The 27,422-nt window shown below is 44.1% G+C and overlaps 1 protein-coding gene across 1 annotated transcript in view; it reads left to right on the top strand.

Annotated features, from left to right (window-relative positions):
- The window catches only part of LOC104257880 (vascular endothelial growth factor receptor kdr-like), a 140,420-nt gene that overhangs the window by 27,205 nt on the left and 85,793 nt on the right, over positions 1 to 27,422 (top strand). The window contains exons 2-3 of the mRNA XM_059824618.1: positions 9,852 to 9,948; positions 13,921 to 14,132. Coding sequence (XP_059680601.1) covers positions 9,852 to 9,948; positions 13,921 to 14,132 — 309 coding nt within the window. The remainder of the gene's footprint in view (positions 1 to 9,851; positions 9,949 to 13,920; positions 14,133 to 27,422) is intronic.

Raw genomic sequence — 27,422 nt, 5'->3', positions numbered from 1 at the left:
TTCTCTGTAAGGAAATATTCAGCCTGAAGAGCTTTACTCTTATCCTGAGTATAGGCAGCCCCTTTATTCCAGGTTAAAAGTCCAGTATAAATGTTAAAACTGGATAGGAACAAGAGAGAAATCACTCTTGCATCAACAGAGATTTACTACTTGTTTTTTCATGCGAGGTCCTGGCTCTTATCAAGATAGATTTCAATAGTGACTGATTCTTTCTCTGCACATGAGCAGGTTGGGGAATAGTTCTTGGAATAGAGTCAGCACAACAATTGCTTTCATTATTTGCAGCTGTACAAAACAAATAATTTTGAAAGAAATATAGAGAGGTGCCAAATTCAATCCCATTGATGTGTAGAGTGAACACAGTGTTTAGTGCTGTGCTGTGACACACATGAAGTCTGTGAATTACTGCTGTTGACTTTTCAGCCTTACATGTCACGTTTGATAAATGAGCTAATCTGCTGATAGCTACTCAAAATAATAAAGTAATTTAGTTAAAAGAGTTTTAAAACATTCCTTCCTTAGCATCCGAAACTTTCTAAGTAACTGCTCACCGCATACAAATTACCCTGCATAGAGCAATTCTGGTTAGATTATCGGGAACTGAACGTAGGGTTTTGACAAGCTGGAATCATAACTTGATCCATGGTTTACTGTCTGTAGCTATGAGGAGCTGTTGGGCTGACATGCAATAAAAATATCCAGCTATCTATCCATCAATGCACAAATACACTCCCAGGAGTTCACCTGTGGTGACAATTCTGAGTTGACACAGGGACACAGGGAAGCCTGGAAAGACCCAGTGAAGACAGATCTCGACAGCCTTCTACCTTCCCATTCTCCTACCCAGTGCTCTGAAGAAAGGAGAGAAATCTTGGCTAGATTCACTTCCAGATAAATGCTATATTGTACCTGAAGACTGAGTAGCAATATGTCCTCATTTGTTGAGTCCTCTGGGAGGAGGTGAAGGGCAGGCAGAACATGTGCTGTGGTGGACTGCAGTGAGAGTGGAGAGAGAGCCTTGGGGCCAAAGCCGCCAGCAGAGAGGTATGTCAGGCTCTCGCAGGGGCTGCTCCCCATGGTGGTTCATCCTAGAGACCAATGCATGCCCGTGTTCCTCCTCTCACTCGCAGCCTTGTCTGAAGAATGTGCCCTCTCCTCAGGATGGTCAAGTCAAGGAAGAATGAAAGCTATGTCTGGAGTGCCTATGAAGTAATCCTGTCTGGGAATCATTGGAAACACTTGCATCTGCAACCCTAAAGCTTTTCTCAGGAGACCACGTTGGGGGGGGAGGCAAAGACAGTTTCATACCTCACATTTTTTGATTTTTTTTTCCCCTAAAGTCTTTAGCACATAGTGTGGTCTCTTTTTTTGTGTGTCTCGTTCCCACTGGGTCTGCATATTTGCTAATCATGGAGATTTGCCAGGTCTTCTCTTTCCCAGAGGAATTGCCATAATTTGGATCAAGAAATAACAACATTCACAGCCTTTTTTCCATCGACATGAGATTACTGCATTTCCTAAATACTTTAAACTGTGCTTGAGTGCATGGAAGATGATTGCAGATGTTGCCACCTCCTTTCCCAGATTTCATGTTTATTTTATGGCTGTAGATCTAAGTTCTCGACTTGTCATCCAGTTACAAAGAAAGGACATGTCCCCTCGCTACATAACTCAACATAAGCACAGGGTGGTGATAACTCTGTCGTTCTTTAGGACTCTACACTCTGCAGTGTCAGAGGGAAAACAATGGCTCTGATTAATAAGCTGCTGCCGCCAAAGACCAAACAATTTTGACCTAGAGTTGCTTTCTGTGACCTCCTTCCATAAATCTGCAACTGATACAGCGATCCATATCATGGACAGCCAAGAAAGCGCATGGCATTGTATGTTCAGGGAGTTGCCTTTGAGCAGGTGTAGTTGAACTCCAAAGGTTATGTTTTGATTGCAGAAAAACAGAGAAAAGTTCCTGTTAATTGACACAGGGGTTTTAAGCGTCAGCACACAAAGCAATAAGGTGGCCTTGCTGAAGAGTTTCTGCTGATTGCAGAAGGAAGCCAGAGTGACCCTGTGCCACTTCATCAGGAAATGCTGATGCATCTATGGGTGAGGAAAAGCCTTGTAGGAACAAATCCCAAGAGCAGGGCCAATGTCTTATCTTATCTTTAAACACTTGCTCTACTTAGCAGTTGTTTTTACTGTGCTCTTGTTGATGTCTCCTCTGCTTGAGACTAATGATTTAATTTTTTGTTGTTGTCACTAGGAACATTTACACCCAAACTACTGCCTCTGGCTGAGCTACACAAAACTTCTATTTGTGGCAGGCAGAGAAGAAGAATGGGTGTGAACTACTCCCCTTTCTCATGAGTCAGCTAAACAAATACTAGCTTCTCCGGCTTGGAAAATTAACGAAAACATGAAGCCTGTTGCTTTGCCAGCCGATACTCTTGGGTTAACACTAGCGTTCAAATATACTGAAAGAATCTTAGCCACCTCTCCTGAAGAGTTTGTGATTGCTAATTTAATTTTGGATGAACTTCTTCAGCTTCTGTAGGAATGGAAGCTCTGGCTCTGGCCTTCAAGTTGCTAGTTCTGTGCCCTTACACAGCATTTCTGTTGCAGGACCACTCTGGGGGATTCCTGGTTATTTCTAGGTGGAAAACAACAGGAAGATATGCTTCTTGTAACCATTCCCCTTAAACAAACAAAGAACATAGAAATTCTTTAAAAGTTGCTGAACCATTTTTCTTAAAAATAATTCTGTTTGAATAGCAGCAGCGTAGGCAAAGGAGACAATTCTGGCAAAAGATAGTGATGGGTATTCAAGGGACTCTGAGGTCCACTGTAGTGGGCTCTTTGCTTTTCTCACGTAGATGATGTGTTGGGCTTGCAAGAGCCAGCACAGAGGAGCACGCTCCAGGGTCCTTTACCACTCTGGAACAGTTTCCAGGTGAACCCCTTACTCTGCTCATGCCCCCGTTGCTGAGCTTGGATGGGTGGTGGGCACCGGCAGCATTCAGCAGTCCCACAGGTGGGTTTCAGTTGGCAGGAAAGAGGGTAGGTTGATCTATGGCCAAGTGTCGGTGAGGTCCTGGTCCCTGGGCATGGAGAAGCAAGCTGCACACAGAGCATGAGCTGTACTTTCCTGGAGGATCTGCAGCCCATTTCCCATCTGCTTTCCAGGGACAGGCCTTTCAGGGAGATTATTTTTTCCCCATTACAGTCAAGCGTGCTTCTTGGGTCCATTAATTATCTGCTTTCTTTGTGTTTCACCCTCCATTTGTGAGAGTTGTCACACATCTATGGTTTGGATTCCTCAGCAAAGGTGGTGGTGCTGTCTTATTTTAGTTTGCCCACTGTTTTGGGGTATTTTTTCTTGATTTTGCAATTATATTGGGTATGAGGAGAATAGCTTGGCTACCAGCCTCCAGCACATGGAGTACTTTTTAAAGTGGCATTCCTACCTCATGTGAGACTAGGACTGAGACAGGGTCTAAACCCCTACTCATCTCCTCCTCTAGAAAAAGTAGTTCAGCAGGGAATAAACCTGTAACCTACAGGGGTTTGGCCTGTATTAGCACCTGATGAGGAAGTCACAGCTCCCCTACATTAAGCGCTGTACAGATGCATAGGAAAAGATGAAGGGTTTAAATCTGTACAGACAAGTTAAATCATGATCTTCGATATACACGTGGAGGATTGAGGCTTAGGAGAGCAAATAACCTGATCAAAACCAACTCCCTGAGCAAATCAGGAGAGAAATGAAATGGCAGAGAGGCAATCAAACCACATTAGGTCTAGAGAGTAAGTTACCCTCTAACAACCCTTTCTGACCTACACATTCCCCATCTGCAGCCCATCATGGGGGCCTTTGCCCTCTGTACTGACTTGGTACCCATCAGGTGGCTTGACACAGAATTCACTAGCCGGCAGAAAAGACAAAAATTGAGAGGTTTGTTCCTGACTTACAGCCAAGAAAGTCACCACAAGAGCATCCATTCTTCTTTGCTGGGAAAGTCAATGCTAGCAATAATATTTCATTTAGAAAATTCTGCATTTTTAATAGAAAGCATAAGACATTTTATTAATGTCAATGCATGAGTCTAGCAGAATCAAAAATTAGATGTCCTCCTCCCACCCAAATTCACAACAAGAAGGGCGGGAGGTGGGTCTTTTTAGTTATTTGCTACTGTCTTTTTAAGCCTTTTAAATAATAGAAAATTACTCGATCATAACAAGTGAAAGCTGATTCCAGGAGCTGAAGACTTAATAAACACACCAAATATTGCAAGGCTTATGATACAATAATGCTGGCAGTACTGTCGTGTCTTCTCTTTTCTTAGGGGGTAACCTTGAAATAAATCCTAAAATTATTACAGGCCATTGGTCTAAACACACACAGCTTTTCAATGAGTCCTTGGGCTTTCTAATTCCAGTGAAAATAGGATTTCCTTGAGGATATAGTCAGGAAAATACCCTCTAAAATGGGTACCTGTTCATTTTTCAGATGTGCTCACACTGTGTGCTTGTGATGAGGTACCCTGGCATCCCAGAGGAAAGCACATTGTCTCTCCTTCATCTCATTTACTGCTGCAGACACAAAGTCATTTGGAGAGACTGAACTTCACCAGTTTTTCCCTAGCAGGCAGCGTAGGTAACAGCTCTTCATCTGCACAATCCATATTATTGGTGATCACCTTACTACCAATGACCAGGGCCACGCACGCTGTTCATACAGCCCCCATTGATGCTGGAGTGTTTTCAGAGCACAGGTTATGGTCCTGATCCAGGCTCTGACTCAGAAATGCTTTAAGGTAAGCACAGCTCACAGAAGTATCCCCAATCTATTGCCAGCAATGAACAAAACAGTTTTCAAACGTTGTGTATATGCCTCTCACCTTCCCCAACTAAGATCAGCTCTAAAACTGACTTCCAGTCCTTTCTGCTGGGACCTGATGTGTCCTAGGGCCCAGATCTATGCACAAGAGTGACTTTACACACATGAATAGTCCCTGGAGTTCAATCATGTGCAAAAAGCTATTTGTGTGCCCAAGTCTTTGTGGAATCAGGGCCTTAGTCTAACCTGCTTCATTTAGCTGTCAGCACAGTAGTCTCCGGTTTGCCTAGCAATTATTTCTTTGTCATCTGATGCAGAGGTTAGGTGCTCTTTGATACTGTTCTTTCAGCTTTCCCCTCCTCTGTGTGCTGCAGTGCCCAAAAGGGATATGTGGATCTCTTAATCAGATATCATACTGACGTTAGCTGTCACTCTGTACAATACCTAGACACGTTCAATCTCACAAGCATTTGTGAGCGCTCTTTTTGGGATAGCTACTGGGTAGTTACAGTGCCTAGAGGAGGCCTGAAGGAAGACTGTTACAATAAGAAACAGAGATTAAAAATAGTTTTTATCCATGCTCACTGATGGTCCTAGCATGAACAATCAGGCATTTGCTTAGTGTGGGAGGGATCTTCCTCAGACAAGTGAGATAGAGTTAGAAATCATCTGACAGAGAGGTGAGGGAGGTCACACGTTACCCTGTGCCTGTGGATCCTCTCATGTTTAATGTTGGCTGTGCTGCAAAATCAGATTATCCCAGGAAAAACAGTTTTCAATATACTTTTCTTCCCTGGATGATGTATCAGTCAACCTTTCACATCTCACTCCCAAGGGTTTGTGTGCTTGTGCTGTGTTTGGGGTTTTCACCGTCAAGAGCAGAATGTTAAAGTCTAAACTGAAGGTAAGACTAAACTCTTGGAATTAGAAATGGTGCAATGAGGCCCTGGACAGAAGGTCTGTCCTGACTCAGGGCTCTTTCCAGGGGCTATCTTTAGCCTGGTGACACTATGCTCTTGAGTCTTGCTATAGTCAACTTGCATTGGCCACAAGTAATTGAGGGCGGGAACCTAACGTCAGATGCAACACGTCACTTCCCAGGAGGAGCCTGTCATTATCCCTTGGTTTACAGAGGGTATATTGTGCTAAGACCTTTTTGTAGGTCTGCAGGAGGCAATGGGCTCTCTGCTAATTCCGCAGTATTATCCCTCTAGTATCTTATCTCAAACCATACCAGAGGATCTAAGGAAGGATGCTGCACCAGGTTCCTCACCCCAACCAGGCAGGGTTGCTAGCTTCACAAAGAAAATGGCAGCAACAGCCATGGTACCCATGCTGTCTCCTGGGCCTTTACGCATCGTTCTGCAGAACAGAGCCTGCCAACCTGTTTGTTCCTCTGCAGAGCTTTGCTATGGTAATGACATGGTTGGCACAAGTACTTGTTTTTAATTTTATGACCCTTGTAGCCCTAGAGCATGATGAAAATTATTTAGCAGAGGAGAATGTTATTTTAGGCCTGGACATTGTAATTTGAGTTGTGCAATCAGAACACTCTAGCTTCAACAGGACTTGGTCCAGCAGCATGGGTCTCCCGCCCCACCCTGGGCAGGTTGTAGGTCCTGGTTTTATAGCGTACCACAGAGTACTGCTTCAGACAGATGTTCTTCAAGTCTGAGAGTTTTTATATAAAGTGCAGAGTAGCTGTGGAAAACTTCTTTTGAGAAGTGTGAGACATTTCTTGACTAAAGGCGTAAAACCAAAATGAAATACATTAAAATGGTGAACATTCACATAGCCCACTAAGAAGAAGGAAGAGCACTGCAACTAAGCTACATGGCGTATTTAAACAATGCCTTTCTATGAGATGCCAACATGGGGTTAACTTTGCCCTTCCCAGAACTAGATGGCACCTGCCTGTGTCTCACAACTCCTGCAATCAAAAGCTTACCAGCAAGCAAGAGACCTGCACACAATGTCCTAGACGACTCAGTCTTTGCACAAGCTAAACAGTATCTACCTGCAACCCAGGTTGCCCTGGCACCACTGCCCGGTGTGAATGAGAATCCAAAGTTAAACAAATGTTAGGGTGCAGGATCGTGGAAAACCAGGGTATGCACTGCCAAGCACAATGTAGCCTACATGCCCGCTTCTCTCTGCAGGAGCTGCTTGCAGCACCCTAATGCCCTCTTAAAACCATGAGTCTCCTCAAATATATAAAACAAATATGAAAGTGGAGTAGATCGCTTTCTTCTCATCCAACATGCCCCAGGGCTGTCCCCAGCTTTGCCTCCAAAAAATGAAGTCTAGCTCTGAAGGGACCATGAGAGGTTAAAAATTTTGCAAGGCTTTTTTGCCAGTTTTGGCATTCAGGTGTCCTAATGTAGCACAGTCTAACCTGTTCCCCCACTACTCTCTCAGCTTTGCCCTCAAACTTTTTATTTTCCAGTCCACTCAGCTTTGGCTCTGGTGTGCCAAAAAGGACACACGCTGTGTTTATATAAACCCCTTGTCACCTGGCAGCAGCGATCAAATGTGTGTGTGGCAGAGGAATTTCTCCTCCTGTCCTCCATGGGGTAGAAAAGCACTGAAATTACACTTCACTTATTCTTTTCTTCAGCTCCCGAAGCCAAAATAAACTTTGGGAAAGAAGTCGCTCAGAAGTATAAACAGAATAATTGAAAAATACTTTTCTTTCTTTTAGCAGAACAGTCTCAACTATTATAAAAGCCCAAGGACTGCATTGCTCTCCGGTCACAATAGCAGCTCAGGTCTAATGCCAGCTGCCTGGCACTGCACTCCCCTCCGACAGTCTCACGCTTGCTCATGAGAGGTAAAATTCAGGCCTGTTCAAAAGGCCAGCTCGAGACATCAGTTAAGCCCCCCTAAGCCCTAAGAACAACTGAAGGCACAAGAGGAAAGAAAGAAAGGATTATTTCAAACCCCAGGATCTTCTAAGTTGAAGCAGCACCTGGCTGAAGTCACAGCATAAACAGCCCAGAGCAGATCACGGTAGTAGCTGTGTCCTGGGAGAGCTACACAGGACCCAAACAACAATTAAATGACACTTGGCAAACATATTCAAAGCTGGTGGCCGTTTTTTGGATTGTTTTTGCAAAGCTCAGCACATGGTCTTAACAGACTGAAATACATCAGCACCATGAAATAAGACATGCCGAAGCTCAGCCCATGCTCAGTGTGAGCTGGTTGTTGCTAGAAACCGGAGGGGACTCGGAGTCAAGTGCAAGGGCATACTTGCCTGATAGTGTCTCCTCCTGCAGAGTTTGGGGCTTTTTCTGTTTATTCTTTGCTAAATGTGATGCTGCACCCCGCACGTATCATCCTGAATGTGTTTAGGAATAATGGTACTTCTTAAAAGAAAGAGGAGAACAGCAGGGCTGGAACACACTGGCTATTTTGCTTCCACAGCATTACATGTAATAGCAGTTTTTAGGTAGGGCCATGCTAAAAAATGTCACACAGATGCATCGGAGGGAGTTTGTGTTGGCCAAACTCCAACTTCTTATTCTGCAAAGGACTTTGGAGATAGAGCTACAGTGTCATCAGTTATGCAAAAATGGGGGGGGGGGATATCTCTGTTGCTGAAGCAAGGGCCAGGACTGGTTTAAAGTCTCAGCTAGAGGTCTATAGGAAGGGTCAGTATGCCTTCGAAGGGAGTCCAGCAACATGCTGTCTGGGCAGGATCCGCTTTGGGAAGGATTCTCTGGTGCCGTGAGATCAGCTGGGCTCCGCTGAGTTACTGATGGGAATTTGAATGGCTCATGGAAGAAGCCAGACTCTCCAAAGTGGGAGTGATTCACTCTCCTCACTGAGAATATGCCAGGCTAAGAGCATTTTCCTCTAATCCAGCAAAAAAGAGATGAGCGATGGGGGGTGGGAGGCAAGAAAATCACTGTTTCATCCAGTTGAAAAGTTAAACCCTAATGTTATCTTCACTATTCTGCTGAGAATAATGCCTCTGTTATAAGCCCAGCTAAAGATTTCTGGCTTATCAAGTTCAAGGCAAAGGAGAAGATATAGATTTGAAGAGCAGGAGGGGAAAGAAAACATACGGCTTTAATGTCAGAGCTTTGGAAATTGAGATACTTATCTAAGTCTGTTTTCTCCTTTCCTTGATTACGTTACTTTGAATTTGGACAAGGAAACCAGCCTGGCCATCCTCACTTCTGTTTCTTCTCAGTTTCACTTTCTGAAAATTATATTGTCACAGATGTACACTCAGATATGCGTCTCACTGAGGACAGTTTCACATTCAGAAGACATTTCCTGAGCCAGGAGATGATGATGAGAGAGACCTTTATCACTACTGTCATTAAAGACCATTGTCATTAGAGACCTGACAAACCTTCTCACACTAGCACTGATGATGGTGTCCCAGACACCACTGCAAATTTGCCTTGGAGCATTACACCAGTATACAGCCATGGTGCCCACAAAGCAAGCAGTTCGCTATTTAGTTCCAACGCAGTATTTGGGAACGGTGCTTTGGAAAACAGCAGGCTTTTGATTTGCTTTCAATATAGCAGATGCTTCACAGTTGTGAATCAAAGAGTTGCTCCCCAGAATTATTGTTTTCTCTTCTCCCATTGATTAAAATGTAATGTATGAGCTCACATTTCAAATTATTTCCCAAAGACCTGACTCCTTCCACTTTTATATGTGTGTAAAATCCTTTTGAAATTAATCTGTTCTCCTAAAACTGCAATAATTCAGTAATAAAGCTAGCTCTAAATAAAAGGAGAGAAAGACCATTAGCAGAAATGCAGGTGCTCAACCTTAGAAAAGAAAGAGATGAATAAAGGAAACTAAAAACAAACTAAGGGGATCTCATGACTAACTCCACGCTCAACTGAATTGCATCAGTACAAATGCAAGCACTGTGTGGGCCCCCAAATTAGGAACTGTTTACAAAACAAAAAGCTTGCCTCAACTGTATTGTGCCTGTTCTAAGCATACTGAATAGCCTGTCTAATGATGATTTCTTCTTTATTTGGGTCAGGTCTTGCTGAGGAAGAATTTTTTGAGAAACCAGCGCTAAGCATTGCAAAAGACCACATTGTCATCTTACCAGGAGACACCCTAAAAATAAAATGCAGGTAAGGATTGCTCCAGCAATGCTGGATTTCCTTGGCTGTATTGATTACCTTGGCACAGCACAGCTTCTGGGTAGGGTAGAGCAAAGACTGCTGCACAGCTGGCTGGGAACTGTTTACCCTCACACGCACTTCCGCGTGGAGGAGAATTTGACGGGCTGTAATAGAGCAGGGAGGAAAGTCTCAGGTCAGCATTCAGCTTCGCCAGATTCTTTATGCTGTAAAAGGGCCCAAGCAAAATCCCGAGTCAGCACATGGGAAAGCTTGTGGGAGGGGGATGTACCATGCTTAAGGACATGGCTGGAAAATCTTCATCAGAAAATAGGTTCAGATTCAGCTCCTCTGCAGCTAAAATCACTCTTTCGCTCCCTGTCCATAAGTAAATGACAAACAAGATCTCCAGGGCATGTCATTAGCTCTTTACATATGTGTATGTATGAGCTTAAACTTCCTAACCTCAAATACCATCTAGCCTATAAGATGACAGTTAAATCACCAGCAGATAGTATGTGTACACTCAAAGACCTGACCTGTTTAAACATATCATAGTCTTTAAATCAAAGATAACCAAGACTCATAAAAAACCAGACTGCTGATACTGTAAATTATAGCAGCTCTTCAGTTCTTGGCACAATGTGTAAAAACTAGCCATGCAAGAAACAAGCACAGTTTTGGTAATGACATATATTTACAGGGAGGTGATCCTCTGGAAATGGGGGATATAACGCTTGGGCACAGCTGACTGGCACATGACTGAGTAGCAAATACAAAGAGTCAGAGCACTTTCTGCTGTGTCAAACGTACATTAGCTTGCTCGGTCACACAAAAGGCCTCAGACTGAGATGTAGGCAGATGTTGCTTGTTCTGAGTGTGATTTATACACCAAGCTACTGTGAGAGGTTGTTTTCTAATTTCTTCCGAGAGCATTGTAGGAGAGAAGGCTTAAGGGATACAGACCATCACAGTTTCTCTCTCTCTTTCACACACACACATTACTTTTACACCTTCTTGCAAAGTCCCCTTGACTGTAGCCACTACATGGTTTCTTGCAACAGAAGTTACTGGAAACAATAAGAAAAAGCTGTGGGAAGGTGAATCTAAGCTGTAGTTTATGCTGACGTGTATGTCCCTTCTGATTTTTGTCCTAGTCTATTTAATTCACTGTAATAGTGAAAGATAAATTGACTCATACTGTGTAAATTTGTGATGCCTTCTGGAGTGTGAGGCAGGTTTTTTCCAAATACCTCCAGCTAGCCGTGTGGCTTATGAGGTCAAAACAACCTTACAGTGGTATTTTTAGCTTGGCAAGCAGCAAGCACGATGGCAATAAAGTTTAAACAGTCCTTTAAAATCTAGATGCAGTACTTCATAAAACACATTATGTGGACATGAGTTCGGTGTAGTGCTCCAGGCCAATTAAATAAATACTTTTCAGCAGTTCTCCATCCACTGCCTTTTCAATCTGTAGGAACATCCTATTTTTCTCATATCACCAGATGAAGAAATAGATGAAGAAATTATTAGCACTTCAGTCCCAAATTGCTTTATGGATGCAAAGCAATAAATCCACACGACAGGTCTGAGAAGCAGAACAGTATGCTAGCACGCTGCCATGCTAGCACGGGAACAGAGGCCCGGAGCACTCCAGTTCCTTGACTCAGGTCACACAAGAGCTGGGAATAGAAGCTAGAAGTGTGATTTCTGCACATCGAGTGCGAGATTCCCTGTACCAGGTCGTTTGTGGATGTCTGTCATCCTGCCTCCTCTGACACACCAGCACCTGCACGCTCACAGATTATCTCTGAACTGGCCCAAAGGGAGCTCTGAAGTCCTTCGTGCTTCCAGGAGGCATTAGGGCTGTGTGGAGCACACAGCACGAGACAGCAGACCGAGCAGGTAGCTGCTGAAGACTGTGGTAACTCTGTGTGAACATCCCTTGTCCCTTAAACTCCATTCATTTGAGGTTCTTGGCCTGGATTTCCTGATTTTTGGTGGCCTGGCCAAAGCCACTGCTGCGACTCCCCTCTGCCAGATGTGTGAAAATCCCAAAGCAATAGCCAAAGTCTTCATCTGCCACCAAGATAAAATATGCAGGAGGAAAAAGTGGGCTCATGTAAGGAAGCGCAGGCATGTGAAATCCCTGACCTGCTCTGCAAAGCCACCGTTGCAGATTTCCAGCCCTGATGGACACCAGACTGGGTGACAGTAGAGGGGCAGGGACATGATGACATGCTGGGAGTTGAGTGTCTGAATGCGAAGTGGCATAGTTCCATATTCCGGGCCAGGAGTCCCCTTTCTTGACAGAAGTGGTCATTACGTCATTAATGACGTTAGTAAGGTAGGGAAAAAGCACTGGGTAGGGACCTCCATGTCAAAAAATAATTCATCGCTGTGAAGGACCGGAAGCTGGTATGACGGATGAGGTGGGGTTGTCCAAGTCAACAGTACATCCAAAAACGAGGGTGAGGCTGTTCACCAGGGAGGATATTCACACTTTTCCCAGTGCTTTCATTCAGCTACGTGCTGGGAATAACCTCAAGAGTTCAGCCCCATGTCTGCATCATCCTCAGGAAGGCGACAAAAGGACGGGCAGAAACGGGGGCCAAGAGGATGTTTGTTTAAGTGTCACTGAATTTGCTGGCAAACGCGTTCCCTTATTGCACCTATTGCACCACTACAAAGCCACTGGCACAGAAAGAGTAGTTAGAGTTATTAGCTAACTGGAAACTTCACGCAGCTTGCTTGCTAGATACTAGCATCTCTATACTGCGTCGATGTGTCTAGACCGGATTTCTCCCTGGCGACACTCAGTTGGGGAAATCCAGAGGTTCTTACTCCTTCCTCAGCTCAGCAAATGCAATTGGGTCAATGGGAATTCACTGAGTGAGAAGGGGTGAGTCAAACCCCCGTCCTTTTGGAGAGTGGCTTCTCTCTGCAAACACAGACAGGCAGGACCACCTCCCTCTAATATTAACTTTTTCCCCAGAAAAACCCACGGACGATTACCCCCATACCCCACCAGTTTCCACACTGACCACCAAAACCCAGTCTGCTACAAAAAGACCATAATCTTCATCTCATAAGCACGTGTAGCATGTACTGGTACATCAGCAGAGCCCTCAAAGTGCAGCCCAAGCAGAAGAGAGCTCCAAGAGCTCCTGCTGCCATGGCGTGGCCTGGTGTTTCCAGCGCAATAGGACTAGCACAACCAGTGCCTGTTACCGAGCTGACTTGCATCAGTTGAAAGCTCTTTCTGAGTCCTGCAACAAAAAGGCCTTGCTTTTTGTCAGTGAACTACGTAGAATTGCATTTGACATTATCTGTGATCACAGGTAAGACAACGAATGGGTCAGGTGGGTGAAATGGTGTATCATCTGCCCTGCTAGCTTTATGTTCTGACTGCCGTGACAAGGTGAATTGAAAAAAAAAGTGTCTTGAGCAGATATTCTAAGATTTGTAATCTGATTAGTTCCAGGCCCTTCACAAAAATCAAGATTGAGTCACTGCTGATTAAGCAAGAAAGGTGATGCGAAGTTACATAAATGTTCTCCTCTCTCCATGCAGCCTTAGTATAAGAAAATATAAGTTAATTTAGCTGTTAAAATACGCAAAGTCCTCGGCATGGAAGAAACATATAATGTTATCTGGTGCTTGAAGTGGCTAAAAAATAGTGTTATAAAACCAAACTCATGTTCAGGAAATCTGTTAAAATAAAAATTGAACTTTCCTCCAGGATCTAGCTTGCTACATTTCCCACAGACTATTTCAGGAATCTCCTTGGCTCTGGGGAAGAATGTGGGGTGATCCACCTTAATTGCTTATGGGTGGAAACGCAAGCACCTAGCAACCTTTAGTATTCATTTCCAAATGACAAGAGTAGGAAGACAGGGAACATCGATAACAGCTAGCCAGAAGGAAGCCCAAATTTTGTCTGAAGACATGACTATCTTTAATTTTGGTGTGTTGTGTTTACAGGGGAGCACCTTCTGTAAGCTGGCTTTTGAGAGGGGACCTGAAGGAAGACCCCCGGGTGCACATAAGTAATTGTCGCAATAACACAAGGCAAAGCTGCAGCATGCTTGTCATCAGGAAAGTCACAGCTAATGACACCGGTTACTTCACCTGCATTCATGATGACTCCCCACCTAATGAGGCTCTCATGGCCAAGATTTATGTGTTTGTTAAAGGTAAGAATTCCACTTCATTTTTTTGTTACTGCTTTTTGATAATACAGGCTGTGTTCAGCTGTGGGATCTGGGCTAGGTAGAACAAGCAATCCAATTCAGATGCTTTCACAAATCCCACCTCCCCACTGGCAAGCACCAGCTTCGACATTTTGAAGAGGCTGGATATATTTGGATTTTCATGCCAGCTGAATTCACAGGGATACAGATGTGAGAACCAGAAATTACCTATCTTGTTCAATTCCAGGACTTGAAAACTAGCTTGTCCCATCTAGTTTTGTGGTCCAAATAACTGATACACTGATTTCTTTAAACCTCTTTTCCTTTTCTTTTCCTTTTAAGACTAAATTCTTTTATCCTAAAGGGTTTTGCTATCACAGTGCTTTTCCTAAGATTCATCCTGAATACCCAAGTCCTCTCTCTTTCCCTTCCTCCCCAGGCATGAAACTCCCCAACAACATTCTTTGCAATTCCTCTCTCCTACACATTTGTATACTGCGTTGTCCTTCACATCTGTGAGACATACTTAGTAAAGCTGGAGGACTGCATTATACATATTTTATTGTAAAAAATGGCCCATTGCTCATTTTTGTTCTCTTTGAGCTGCCTCTCCCCCATGTGTCAGAATCATTGAGTTCAGATCCAATAATAAATGGAAGCAGAAACTTCAGAGGAGCATGGCCCTCTGTGATTAAGTGAATATAACATACTGAACAACCATTTCAATAATACGAATTTTTGTTAGAAGAATATTCCCCAAAATGCTGACTTTTTTTTCAAATCTACTTGACAAATGCATTACTAAACCACTGAATCATCTTGGATTTTCCAAGCTGAGATTGTGAGCAGTCAGATAAAGGAGTTGACTTTTAGTGTCTTGAATAGGGGATGACATGAACTCCATTGGTGCTGAATAGGCTTACTATTCAGTTCCCCACAAACTCATGAAAATGAATTCATTTCAATTTTCTAGTAAATGCTAAAATGTGATTCTTTGAATCCTCTTACTAAAACAAATCTAGAGAGGCAATGAATTTGTCTGATATTATTTGAATAGTTCAGCAAACTTATACTTACAGAAAATAGATGTATTTGCTGGGCAGCTCTGATAGTCTCATGGTATTGCTAATGATGGTGAAACCATTACGAGGCGTGATGTCCGTCCCAAGGGAACTGGGATATACCCACACAGCTAAACTCAACTTCTGCACTACTAGGTGAACACACCTGTTTGATTCATGTGGATGACATTTTCCTGTCTCTTTATGTCCATTGCAAATAGTCCCTTTCTACCCTTATCCTGCTTTCCCAGCAAGTCTTCCTCTTATCGGAAAGTAGCTTTTTGGTGTTACTTGTTAGTTCCTGCAGTAATTTTTTTCTCCCTTTCTATTTCCTTTTTCTGATTTTTCCTTGTTACTCTAAGCCCTGCTTGCTTTATCCACCCTAGTTCTTGTGCTGAGCTGTTTCCTTTTCTCATTACACACTGCTCAGATGCCCCACATCTAATATTGTTAACCCAGCCCAATGCCTACCCTCAGGAAATAGTGCATTGAAAACTCAATTCTCTATCCTGATTCAGTGCCCTGGCTGGCTACCCAGGCCCTCATTACTCTATGGCGGGAGCACGTGCAGGAAATGTTATGGATCTTTTGGGACCACCTGAGCATTTTCCTTAAGAAAATATCTCAAGTTATGAAATGCTTGCCGGCGATGCACTTGGAACGGTGCTAATCTAAAAAAAATCACAGGATGTCCTCTTGCTCGCCTGAGATTGCTGTGCCAAGGTTCCCCTGAAAAAGAGCACTGGATGGCTGTTGTCTCTAAATCACCCTCCAAGACTGTCCTCTCTCAGAAGCAATTTTATTGTGTCATATGCCCTCCCTGCTCTCAAAGCTCTTACTCAGACTCCTGTGCTTTAAAAGTCATTGAAGGAAAAGTGGGTAGAAAATGAACCAGCTTGTACTATGCGCTCCATGGGTGAAGTAGTGAGAAAGGCAAGTCAGCGGGGATCCCTCTGGTCCATGTCCTAGCAAGCCAGCTGCTCATCCACCCCAAAGCAGAGCTCTGCCACAGCAGTTCAGTCTTGCAGGCTTGCAAGTGCCTGCTGGGATCTGGCCTGCCAGTCTGAGGAAGCTGCTTGGCCCCAGTGAAGTGAAGCTATTTATACCTCAGCATGGATGCTGTCCTGAGGGCATGCTCTTCCTCCCATTCAATTCCTGTGTATATTTGTTGAAATCCAGCAGGCTGTTTTGGGGACAAGAAAGCTGTTCTTCAGTGAGGGCTCTACGAATTGTGGAGTTAAGAAAGGCATTCGGAATGTACCTATGATTTTATTCAATATTTAAACATGCCTTTTTAAGGTAATTGGTCTTACAGCTTCCCAGCATCACTTAGAAACCCAAAAGTTGTCTCCAAGTGAAGAAACTCGCAGTTCCCTGTAAGTGCCAGACAAGGGTGAGGTCCAAAAGACATCTCTCCGGATGTGTTGTGGAGAGAGCGAGTGCTCGGCGGGGTGTTTATGAGGCTGAGCCAGGTGGAGTGAGAAAACGTTGAGCCGGACCCCAAAGGCTGGAGATTCCTCTGAGGTTACAAGCCATTATTGCCAAAAAAGGAAGGGGAATGGTATTTTTTCCCTTCATTCCTGGCCTGCTGCTTGACGCCGAAATGAGAACATGATTGTATCGGAAGCCCCGCTTATTGGCTATTATTTCCTGTGCTTGCTTCTGTTTTTACAGCCTCCCTGGTGGAGTTTCTAAGCTCTGTCAGAATCTGGCATTCAGCAGCTCTCCCCCCCGTGCAATTGAGCTGTGACCCCTGCACATCAGTCAGATCATAAGGGACCTGAAGGCGGCAGGGTCAGCCGCCATGCCTCAGCTGTGCACCGACACTCTGGAGGGAGGGAGGGAGAACTCAGGATCTTAATCCTGAATAATTGTTCCCGCGGCCTTTTCTGCTTCCCGCTGCAGCTGCAAGTCCCAAGGATCGTAATTAAAAGGCAAGACAAGCCCCTTCTCCTGTTGCCCATCTCCTTGGTGAAAATACAACGTAGCTTAGGGCTGGACCAGAAATAGTTGGGCGTTTTTTAACGGCGTTGTTTAGCTTCATGGCAACTCTGAGGGATAATCTCTGCAGTGAAACGCAGCATCTGGTCGAACACGGCGCCGCAGTGCTGAACGGGAAGAGCAGCCAAGCAACTCTCTTGTGGCTGCTGTCAGAGAACAGGGCGAATCGGGGAAGCCCACCCTCAGTCCCCAGAATATGCTGTCTCTGCTGAGCCAGTTCTGGCCCAGTAGCAGTAAAGACAAGTCTTCACTGCAAACTAGCTGCTCGCGTAGGAGCCCACGTCAGAAAGACTCATGTAGACGGCATTTCCACTGCAAATGCTGCCAAAGCCAGCTAGCCAATGTCATTTGCTTCTATCTATCTCCTGCAATTACCCTTCCCAACCAAATGGATACTTCCCTCTGAGGAACATACTCATTTATTTCAACCTTTGAGATCCCTGTGCCAAAGGAAAGGGCAGGCTGTCTATTTTGTGTTAAAATATAGGGAGCCCTCTCTACAATGTTTCCTAGGGCACATATAAAATTTAACATGGCTTAGAGAAGGGAGGAAAAAAAGGCAATGCAAGCAAAGATTCACTCCACCTTCCCAAAGGGCTATCCCAGGCCCCAGCCTAGACAGAATTCAGGGTTTGCAGCCCTCAGCTATTTGAAATACTGTTACTGTCAGCAAAGCAACTGTCTCAAAGTAAGAAAGCCCTCAGGGCATGAGCTGGAAGAGCTCTCTGTACCAGCTGAAACGCTGCCTCAGCTTTTGCAGTGATTTCCCCTTGCAGTCCTTAGCTCTATGCAGCAGTAAAGGATTTGCTACACCTTTTTGTACTGCTCAGTCAATGCATCGGTAGGAAGGAGCATGAGCTCAATTCTGTTTTGCTTTCCTCCATCAGCAACTTGTCCAATATTATTACTGTGGTAACTGGAACTGGTCACGTCTTGCCAAATAGTGTCTAGAAAAGTTCATCCACATTTCCAAGTTGTGCTTTGACTCCTGTGCACACACCCCAACAGTACTGCAGTGCTAGAACTGTAGGGCTAAAGGAGGCAACCTCCTCATCGCAGACATGGGGCGAGCAGGCCAGTGACTGACATCCTGTGTTATTTTTTATGCAAACCAGGGCTTTTTCTTGAAATAATTATGGCCATGATAGGGCTGGTTCTCACATAACTACTTCAGAAACGCGAGTCCCACCTCCTCTGACCAAGATACTGTAATTGGCACAGAATGATGTATGTGAGCCCAATACCTCGGTGTTGGCTGCCGCACAAGGGTCCAAGTACACTGGGGTAGAATCACCAATTCCTTTGAACTCAAAGATTGGTGACCATTTTAACAGTGTCTTCCCACCCAGAGCATTCAGCTGCTGGTGTTTCACCACCTCAGTGTTACTGTGAGTTAGGAATATGGCAGGATTGAAGGCGTCATTTGTTTCCATACATTTGGTTTTCAGCACTGATGTTCACAGGAACACAGTGTAAGTAGAAGATACCCCTGCGGAGAATTTGAGTTCTGGCTCCTTTTAACGGTCATATGGACACTATGAAGCACCAGCACTGCAGGCTTGAGCCATAGTGCAGTCCTGCCAGGAGTCCAGAGCACAAGAACTGGAAATCAAATTTGAAGCAAGACAGACTTTTATATGGGAACACAAGTCCTGTTAAGGCCATTCTGAAGGAAAAAGGGGGATGCACCCAAGCAGCTTGTCCTGTCAGAGCATGCGTCTCACTGCTCATCAGCTCCAGCAGCAAGGCAACCCCAAAGAAGGGTATGAGCTCTCCCTCGCTATTGCAAAGAATGAGGAGGAGAGGTGGTACAAGTACTGCTTCAGGGTAGAGTGTCACATCAACCACTGTCTCTTCTTTACCGAACAGTGCAGCCCAGAGATGTGAAGCCCCATCTTCTTCAGCCCTTCCCCACTAAGAGAAATCTAAAGAGGATGGAAGTGCATGAAAGCACCCCTCACATGAGATCATATTTTGGTTCTGATGTTCTTTGAAGACGATTTCTGCCTCCTTAATTCTCTTGACAGTTCACAGAGATAATCCGAATGTGAGAAGCAGAAATGCAGGGCCAGGGTGACAGCCCTGACTTGGGCTTTGGCTTGCTTTCCAGAAGATATCACCAGTGAGAACAGACTTGGAGCTGCATTTCTTCTTTCTTTCACACTGGAGACACTGAGACAGCTACACGTGCTGCCAGACACTCAACAAGCTGAGATAGGCAAATGCTGTCCTGGCTGCTCAGTGTGGAGCCCAGCTGATAAGCTGGCTGTCTCGCACAGACTGGTGGAAGGGTTTGGCACCATATCCGAGTTAACAGTGTTTAGGGACACATGACATGGGAATATAGGCTATGTCACTGTGCAGGACCCTCTCTGTTGTTCCTCAAGTATTAAGGACTGGAGCCAAGGGAAAAGTAAGATGCTTTCAATTCTGAATCAAGACATTCAGTATGTCCAAATCATATCGTAAAGGGTCACTTTTAAGTGGAGGAGCCTTGTAAGATACCATGCTGAGTAAGCAGCATAAGTTCCTGGCACTAAGTCAGTGGCAGCACTTGACATCCCAGCAGGAAGAGGTAACGATCCTCTCCTTCTCATTGATAAAGAATTTCTAAATGAAAGCCTGACGGCCAAGATCACACACACATTTCCCCCATTTCTTCCTTCCCGTTTCTTATCCACTCAGTAATTGCTAATTGCTGAGCCTTACCCAAGGTCTGCATCTGGCAGCAGCTAATGTAGGAGACCTGTTCTTAACGATGGGACTTCAGGTAAAGCTGGTGAATATTTTCTATTAAGTCTACGCCTGCCTAAAATCTAGTGTGGGGAGTCAGAATTTATGAATTCTTCTGATGCTTGAAACACAATTTCAGCCAAAGTATGGAGACTCGTTCTTTAAAAAAAATGAATCTTTCCATGTTGGCTTTTATTTGTTTGGTAGTGAGAAGCGTTTTGCTTCCGCAATTTTTGAAGTAACACTTTCTAAAGTAATATTTTTCTCTACAAATATTCCTGTGTTTCTAACAGTAATCTCCAGGGGAAGAATGTATTTCATTTGACCAAAACAGAATGCTTCATGTTGATTCAGAATGGCTTCTGGGGGTTTTGCAGTCACTTTTGTTTTGCCTGAAGAGAAAATAGTCTGCTTTTTGTTTAATCTAAACATTCCACCACCAATTCTTTTCATTGGCCTGCCAAACTGAAAAGTCCTTTATTTCCAAAGATCCAGTTTAAAAACAAGTGACTTTACAGAAGTTACTCCTGTACCTAGAAGAAGCTTTGATGGGTTACCAGGAGGAATACAGCAGACTAGGCAACCTCCTTGTAAAGCTTTCCAAAACACCCTGACCAAAGTGTCACTTAACTGCTAATGATCCTATTAACATAAAGAACAGATTATAAACCTCCTCTCAGTGTTCTTGACCTTGATGAAGACAAACTTCATGGGCATTATGACAAAACATGAACTTAAAGAACCTGTGAAACTCTGCCCAGGCTTCCCAGCTAAGGTATGACTGAATGAAGAAAATAAATAGTGAGGGTAAGAGAATTATCTTTAGCAGGAACAAAGTGAGAAGCAAAATGAGAATGTTCAGGAATTTCACAGACATGAACAACCAGGGACAACTGTCCTCAAAGGCCATTTAGTGTTTATCATCTCTGTGGACTGACGGATAGAATCTGAAGGGAGAGGTGATGTTATTTCCACAGCTTTAGATATGATACAAATATCATGAGACAAATTGCCGTCTCGGTGTACGAAACATGAGCAGAAATGAAGAGCACCCAAAATCCTGTACAAAATCCTGTGTGCCTGTCTCAAGAGGATGTTCCCAACACGCAGGCAGGTGATAGAATGCTGAAAAGTAAAGAGCTGTAGGAGAGAGCCTGAGTCTACGACATGCTGAGTTCCTCGGGTACAATGCTGAGGGCTTCTAAGTCCCTCGGCTTCATCAGCTGGTGGGACAGGGCCGTGAGCCCTCTGGAGAGTGGGATTCAAATAGCAAGTGAGCATGACATAATAACAGACCTCCGCCACTTCCTGGTAGATAGTCACCTATACTACAGATAACACTAAACAAAAGAACAGATGTCACCGCGAGGTGAAGGAGTCCCCTATCTGTGTTCGCATGCTGTCACTGCGGAGGCTTGAAGAGGGAACTGCACGTTCCCCAGGCAATTGCTACTACACTGCTGAGTTAAAAGGGACCCTCCCTAAGCTCATCTCAAGCAGCAATTAATCTGCTCCTAGACAGAACGAGAATTTAAACATGAAAGGCTTCACTGCCTGAAGGTAAACAATGTTCTTGTAGGCACTTGACCTTTGAGTTGCTTTTCTGTGCGGCATGCTTGATTTTTCTGCCTGGCTCCGTCCCTGTGGCTGGACAGCAGGCCCCCTTCCCCTCTGCTGTCCCGCTGCCTCTGCTTCCTTCGCTTTGCTGTTTGTGTTCCCTCTTGAGCGGTGCTGGGTAAACAGTAACACCCTGGCCTGGCTGCAGTTTCCTGCAAACTTCCACTGACCTGGAGAGCTAGACAGCCAGTCTGAGACTGAAGGGAAGGGGCCTTTCCCTTGCCTTGGAGCTGGTGCTGCAGCTGATAAGTCCCTAATGTGCTACGGCTCTTGTCTTTCTTCACATATAATGAGCTTTGCAGCCCTCGGTAAATTATTCGTTTTAACTATCCTATGGGAATTGATGGGTTTTTCTTCATGGGTAAGATTCATAGGGCATATTACCTTCCCAACTCAGAAGGAACAGATCTGCCAAGCTACAGGGAAATACCTTATTTTCATAAAGTGTTTCTTTGCTGAGAGTTTTTTCGCTGGGAGTTCAGTGCTGGTAACTGCAGAGAGGACAACACCTGCATTCCTCGTGCCACAGCTCTCCAAACTGCGACAGTTGAGTGCAATTGATTTACACCATCTGGAATTAGAGATCTTCCTTGAGGCTAAGGTTATCATTTTTAAAGAAAAGTGACCCTGTCCCTTTTGTTTCAAGAAGTTCTGTCTCCGAGAGACCTTTTTACAAGGAGTTAACTGATTGCTGATTAACTTAAGGTGGTGAACATGTTTGTAAAGTTGGCAGTGACACTCCTGATGTTCCAGCAGATCATTTTTCCATGCCACAGTCAGTCTGAACTACTTAGGAGTTTCATGAAGGATTCAGTTTTTTGTCTGCACAAACCATAACAAAGGTATCAGCTGGCAGTTGATTAGTTCCCTATTCAGTATTATTCTTTGTCATTTTGTTAAGATCCAAAGCTGAGCCACTTTATATTTGCTTATCTGTTAAGTGAACAGTCCAGCTGCCTGGAAAAGTGCTCTTGCTCAGAGCATCTCCTTCCCAATGCAAGTGGGGTCGGCTTGCTCCTGCTTATGTGGGTTTTTAGAGCCGCAGGAGCGAAGCAGAAGCAGGCTGCAGGATGCACGGAGGTTCGCTCTGTTGTTCTCCGTGCTGGGACTCTTTAGTGCTTGATGATATTATTTTTTCTTTTGCCCAGGGTTTCACAGTTAGGGAGGAAAAAAAGCCTCCCTGGCCTGAGTGGGTTATTTAGCGAGTGTTTGACCTTCACCTGCCTTTTCCTTTCGTTCCAGGGTCACTTTCCACTGATGGCCAAAGTGTAGCCCTAACCTCACGTTTAAGCTCCCAGGTCAAAACCGTAGTAGTTTAGCCCTGCAAGCAGCTGCCACATTAACATATTCACTTTAGGAGCGGCTCCACTAACCCACGCAGGTATCCCACCCTGCCTAAGAGCTCCGATATAGCAGACTGAAATAGGGAAGAAAGGAAGCCTTTGGTAGACAGAGAACTCTCTTTAGGCTGAGGCCATAAACGGGATAAAGCGTCGAGATAACACAAATTATAGTCGTCTGCTTACTGCACAGGGCTCTAGGAAACCTCACTTACTGTAGGAAAGAGAAGGACCCATAAAATATAAAACCTTTTACTCTTTGTTTCCAAACCAGAAAATAATGCCCATGAGACCTGACATCTACCAGAGACATGAACAATCAGTTGCAGTTCAAGCCATCCTCTCCTTTCCCGACCCAATCTTTATAACCCAGAAACTGCCTTTTGCTGTTGTTAATTGCACAGTGGTTTTAAAACACTATCTAGATTTCAAATACTGATGGTAAGAGGCTAGATTTATATAATTTGGCTTCCAATTCCGACTGTAGTTTATGATCTGGGATAGTGTAATTCTAGCTACTAGCTAGACATATGGCAATTCAGGTGCAGGCTGCTATTAAAAATCAATTAGGAATGAAATACAGTTTCTGTTCTATAAACTGTAAATTCATGCTTCCTGTTCAGGTGTTCTTCAGTAGTTTAGTACCACCACGATGAGTATCTGTCCTATTTACAGATGAAAAAAAGTAGATTATTTTTTGGTCTGCAGTGAATCTGAAAATTTGGTAGAGGTCAGTCTTGGAGGTAGGGAGACATGATGGAGGAGAATGGGGTTAAATTTTTTTTTTTTTCCCCTGAACAGGTAATATTTTTAAGAAATTTTATTCTGTTTTGTCGAAGATATTTCAATCATTGCATAATTCAATATTTTCTGACATTTTAGGATTATTTAATTTTTGCTTAGCTGCCCTCTTTTGATTTATGTTGCTTTTCAAACAAACAGTGCTATTCAGAAATTCCCTCTAAAAATACTGGCACACATATTTTTAAATTCAGTGCTCCCATCTTTTCAGTCAACACAATTAGTCAAAATCTGAGCCTGATTTGTGAATAGTTTGGTATCAAGAAGCTCCTTTTTTCACAGCAAGTCTCCTCTTGGCTTATCCTCTTGTCCTAGCCCCCTGTCAGGTGGCCCATCAGTTGTTCTCTCTTTTTCTCCATAGGACTAGAAATAGATATGAATACACTTCCTCTGACACTTTTTTGCACTCCCAGTGTTTGTTACAAATACACAAAAATCTCCTTTCTCTGCTTTTTCCCCACAACAAATAATCCAAGGATCTGCTTTTACTAACCCAGGGTCGTCTTTTAAGCAGAAAGGCCTTTCACCATTTGCACAAGCTTTAAAATTGGCTATAAAAATATCGTCCCATCTGATACCTCCAGGTATGGTTTAGCTGCAGAGGTGTTGAGCAGCACCAATGGTCAGGGACAAACACTAAATTCATTTTCATAACGTGACTCAATAGAAGAATTTAGCTTACCTGTTTGGGAAAGTGCATAAGACACTGGATTGAGTATAAACCTTTCCTAGTAGTTTTAGGGATTGGAACAAGGTACAAAGTTGTGCTCCAGAGATCAGGTTTCTCAGCTCAAGGTTTGATTAGAACTAGTGCCTGCCTAACCAGAAAGTTCAGATGTGTATCTGAAACTTCCTAAATGTGGGGAGATTACAGGTCTAATTTTTAAATTCTAATTAATCTCTCTCACATAATACGCCCTTACTCCAAAGTACCTGCTTTTTTATAGACCAACCCAGTCAGAATAAAGCAATGGCATGCAATAAAAGCTGACATGAAAAGACATTACTAGAAATGATAGACATCATCCAGATTTCTGGTCTTTTATCTTCTGTTTCACTGCCTGGTGTTCCATGCTACGGATCAGCTCCTTGTCCCAGCTCCCCACATTAATCACACACCTCTTGTATTTGCACAGTGACCCAAGTGCCATTTGTAAAACATCATCACAACACGTGTGACCTTTCTGATACACACAAGGAGCTCCAATCAACATTTGCACTCATCGTGATGAAGCCACATTTTGTCTGCTGAATCCTATTTCCAGTTCTCAGAGCTAAAATTAAGCTATCAAAAATACAAAAGGCAACAGTCCCACGCTCCTGTCTCAATCCCTGCCTTTCACCCTTCATGTTTTTGTGAGCAGAACTGGTTTGGGTTGTGGAGCAAAGGAACTCCAGCGCTGCACCGAGCTAATTCTTTGAAGATTAATTCCAAGTGACAGCACTTACATATTTCCATGACATTCCTTAAGCAAAGACTGTTGTCATTAGTCAGGAAATGAACATTGATATCCCCAAATGAATGACCTGTTCCCAGATGAGTTACCAGTCGTGGGGAAATGAAGACAAAGCGAGTGAGATAAACCAACTCTGTGTTTTCCTTTGTCAGTGGAGCTGTGGAAGAGCAAATCCAAATCTCACACTCCATGTTCAAACTGGTCTGCAGGTCAGCAATAAGCATAGTTACATCACTTACATGTAGAACACTTGATACCCAGAAAAATGCAACATAAATAAGCACTTCACCTACTGTTTAATTACAGATCATCCAGCACAGAATACACAACTCCCTGCTAGGGTCCAAAGGGTGAACATTTGTTTAAAATTGAAAAATGGATCCCCACTGATTTGAAGCAAAAGACTCTTTGCCAGGGATGGAGTACAGGGAAAGGAGAAATTCTGGGGGGTTTCCCAATTTTAGACTCTTTGTCGAGAGTAGCCAAAATGGTCAACACCCAGAAAGGGATACTTGGGATTATTAAAACTCCATGTAGAGGATTTTTTTTCCTCACTAGCTAAAAAAGTTAGAGAAATATTTGGCCATCTTTTCATGGAGATTTTAGAACATTCCCAGTTTTGCCAACAAATGAAGGAGGGAGAGGGGTCTGAATACAGTAATGTAAGGATTAATGGGATGAATAAACAGCATTACTCCAACACACTTCAGCTGGGGCTTTCTGCAATCACAGAGCAGCTGCCACAACAGCCTTAGATGTAAAATGAGAGCATGCATTTAGGTGAAAGGATCGGGGCCGGCTGGCCTGACACATTGGTGCTAAACCAAGACAATTACACCGTTCCGGCTCTTAAACGCAGCCTGTGGCTTTGATTTTTTGCTTTTGAGAGGCGTCTGATCCCAGATGAGGGGATATGCTGCCTTTACTGGAGGTCCTCTGACACCGTGCTGCGGGGTGGGATGAATGCATGCCAAACAGGGGGGCCGGCGGCTGCTGCTGCTGCTGCTGCTGCTGCTGCTGCTGCTGCTGCTGCTGCTGCTGCTGCTGCTGCTGCTGCGAGGGGGTTTCGCCCCGGCAGCGCCCGGGCCGGGCGCGTCGCCGCCGGGGAACTGTCCAGCACAGCCCGCCTGCAGCGCGGCTCCTCCGCCCCGGCCCCCCGCCCCGCTCCCCCTCGGGAGGGCTCCCCAAGATCCAGAAGGAGCATTGGCGTCTTGACTGGGTAGAGCGTGGGCTTCTTCATGTCTTTGCACAGAGACGTGCCCTTCTGGGTAATTTCTGGAGGAACAGTGGGGATAGATCCAGCGAGCGATAAGTAATTGATTTTTTTTCTCTATTAAAAGTCTCTTAATATGACATCAGGAATTAGAGAGGAAACATGATATGAGAAGACAAGGGTAGTTCAGGAAGTACATTAATGATCTTCATCAAGAAGGACACTTCTCCTCATTATACAGCATCGGAGAACCGGTCGCCTACACTGTAGGTGTTTCCCTTTTCCAAAGCCATAAAGTGTTTGGCCACTGTTGAAGGCCTCCTGCCGATCCATAGCGATGGACGTGTCAGCCCCGGCCGACTGCCTTCATTACCAATTTAGCCCTTTTGGGAGTAGTTAAGCATTCTTTTGAAAACTGATTTTCATTTCCTCATAGCACATCCTTTTTTAAAGTACTGTCAGAATACTTTAGAGCACATTTTTGCAACCCAGATTGTTCACAAACCTTTCATGTCAGCTATTTCCCATGCTTTAGGTGAAGCCATTTCCACAATATAATGAAGCTTGTGGAGGCAGGTCCCAAGCCAAGGATAAGCAGGTTGAGGTTATTGTACAGGGTGCACAACCTTTCCTGTCAACAGTATAATCCAAAAATGGTGCACTGCCTACACTGTGTGGTGTAGTTGGTATTGCATTAGCTGAATGGTATTTGAAACTTTATACCCTAAGAATATCAAGTCAAAGAATGCTTTTTAGAAAAATCGTGAAGGTTTTAGGATTTCCCAAGCATTATTTTAATTTTCTGATGACCATCACTGTATTCATACAATGAAAAACCAGTGAATGAGACTCAGAAGCTTTATTAACTTAAACTGCCTCAGACTTCTGTTTATTTTTATTGTATATGTATATCCAGTCTGATTTAATGTAGCAGATCTGTAGAAAATCCCACAGTTCCCCAAGAGTGTGACCAAGTTACTTCACTGTTAGGTTAAACAGATTATTCTTGCCTAGCTTTGAGTATCGTGGGTCTACATCCCCTTTTTGCATGCTTTCTGCAGTGTTCTAGA

The sequence above is a fragment of the Gavia stellata genome, chromosome 14 (assembly GCF_030936135.1).
Source record: "Gavia stellata isolate bGavSte3 chromosome 14, bGavSte3.hap2, whole genome shotgun sequence".
Taxonomy (NCBI): Eukaryota; Metazoa; Chordata; class Aves; order Gaviiformes; family Gaviidae; genus Gavia; species Gavia stellata.
This window is presented reverse-complemented; position numbering and strand designations above follow the sequence as displayed.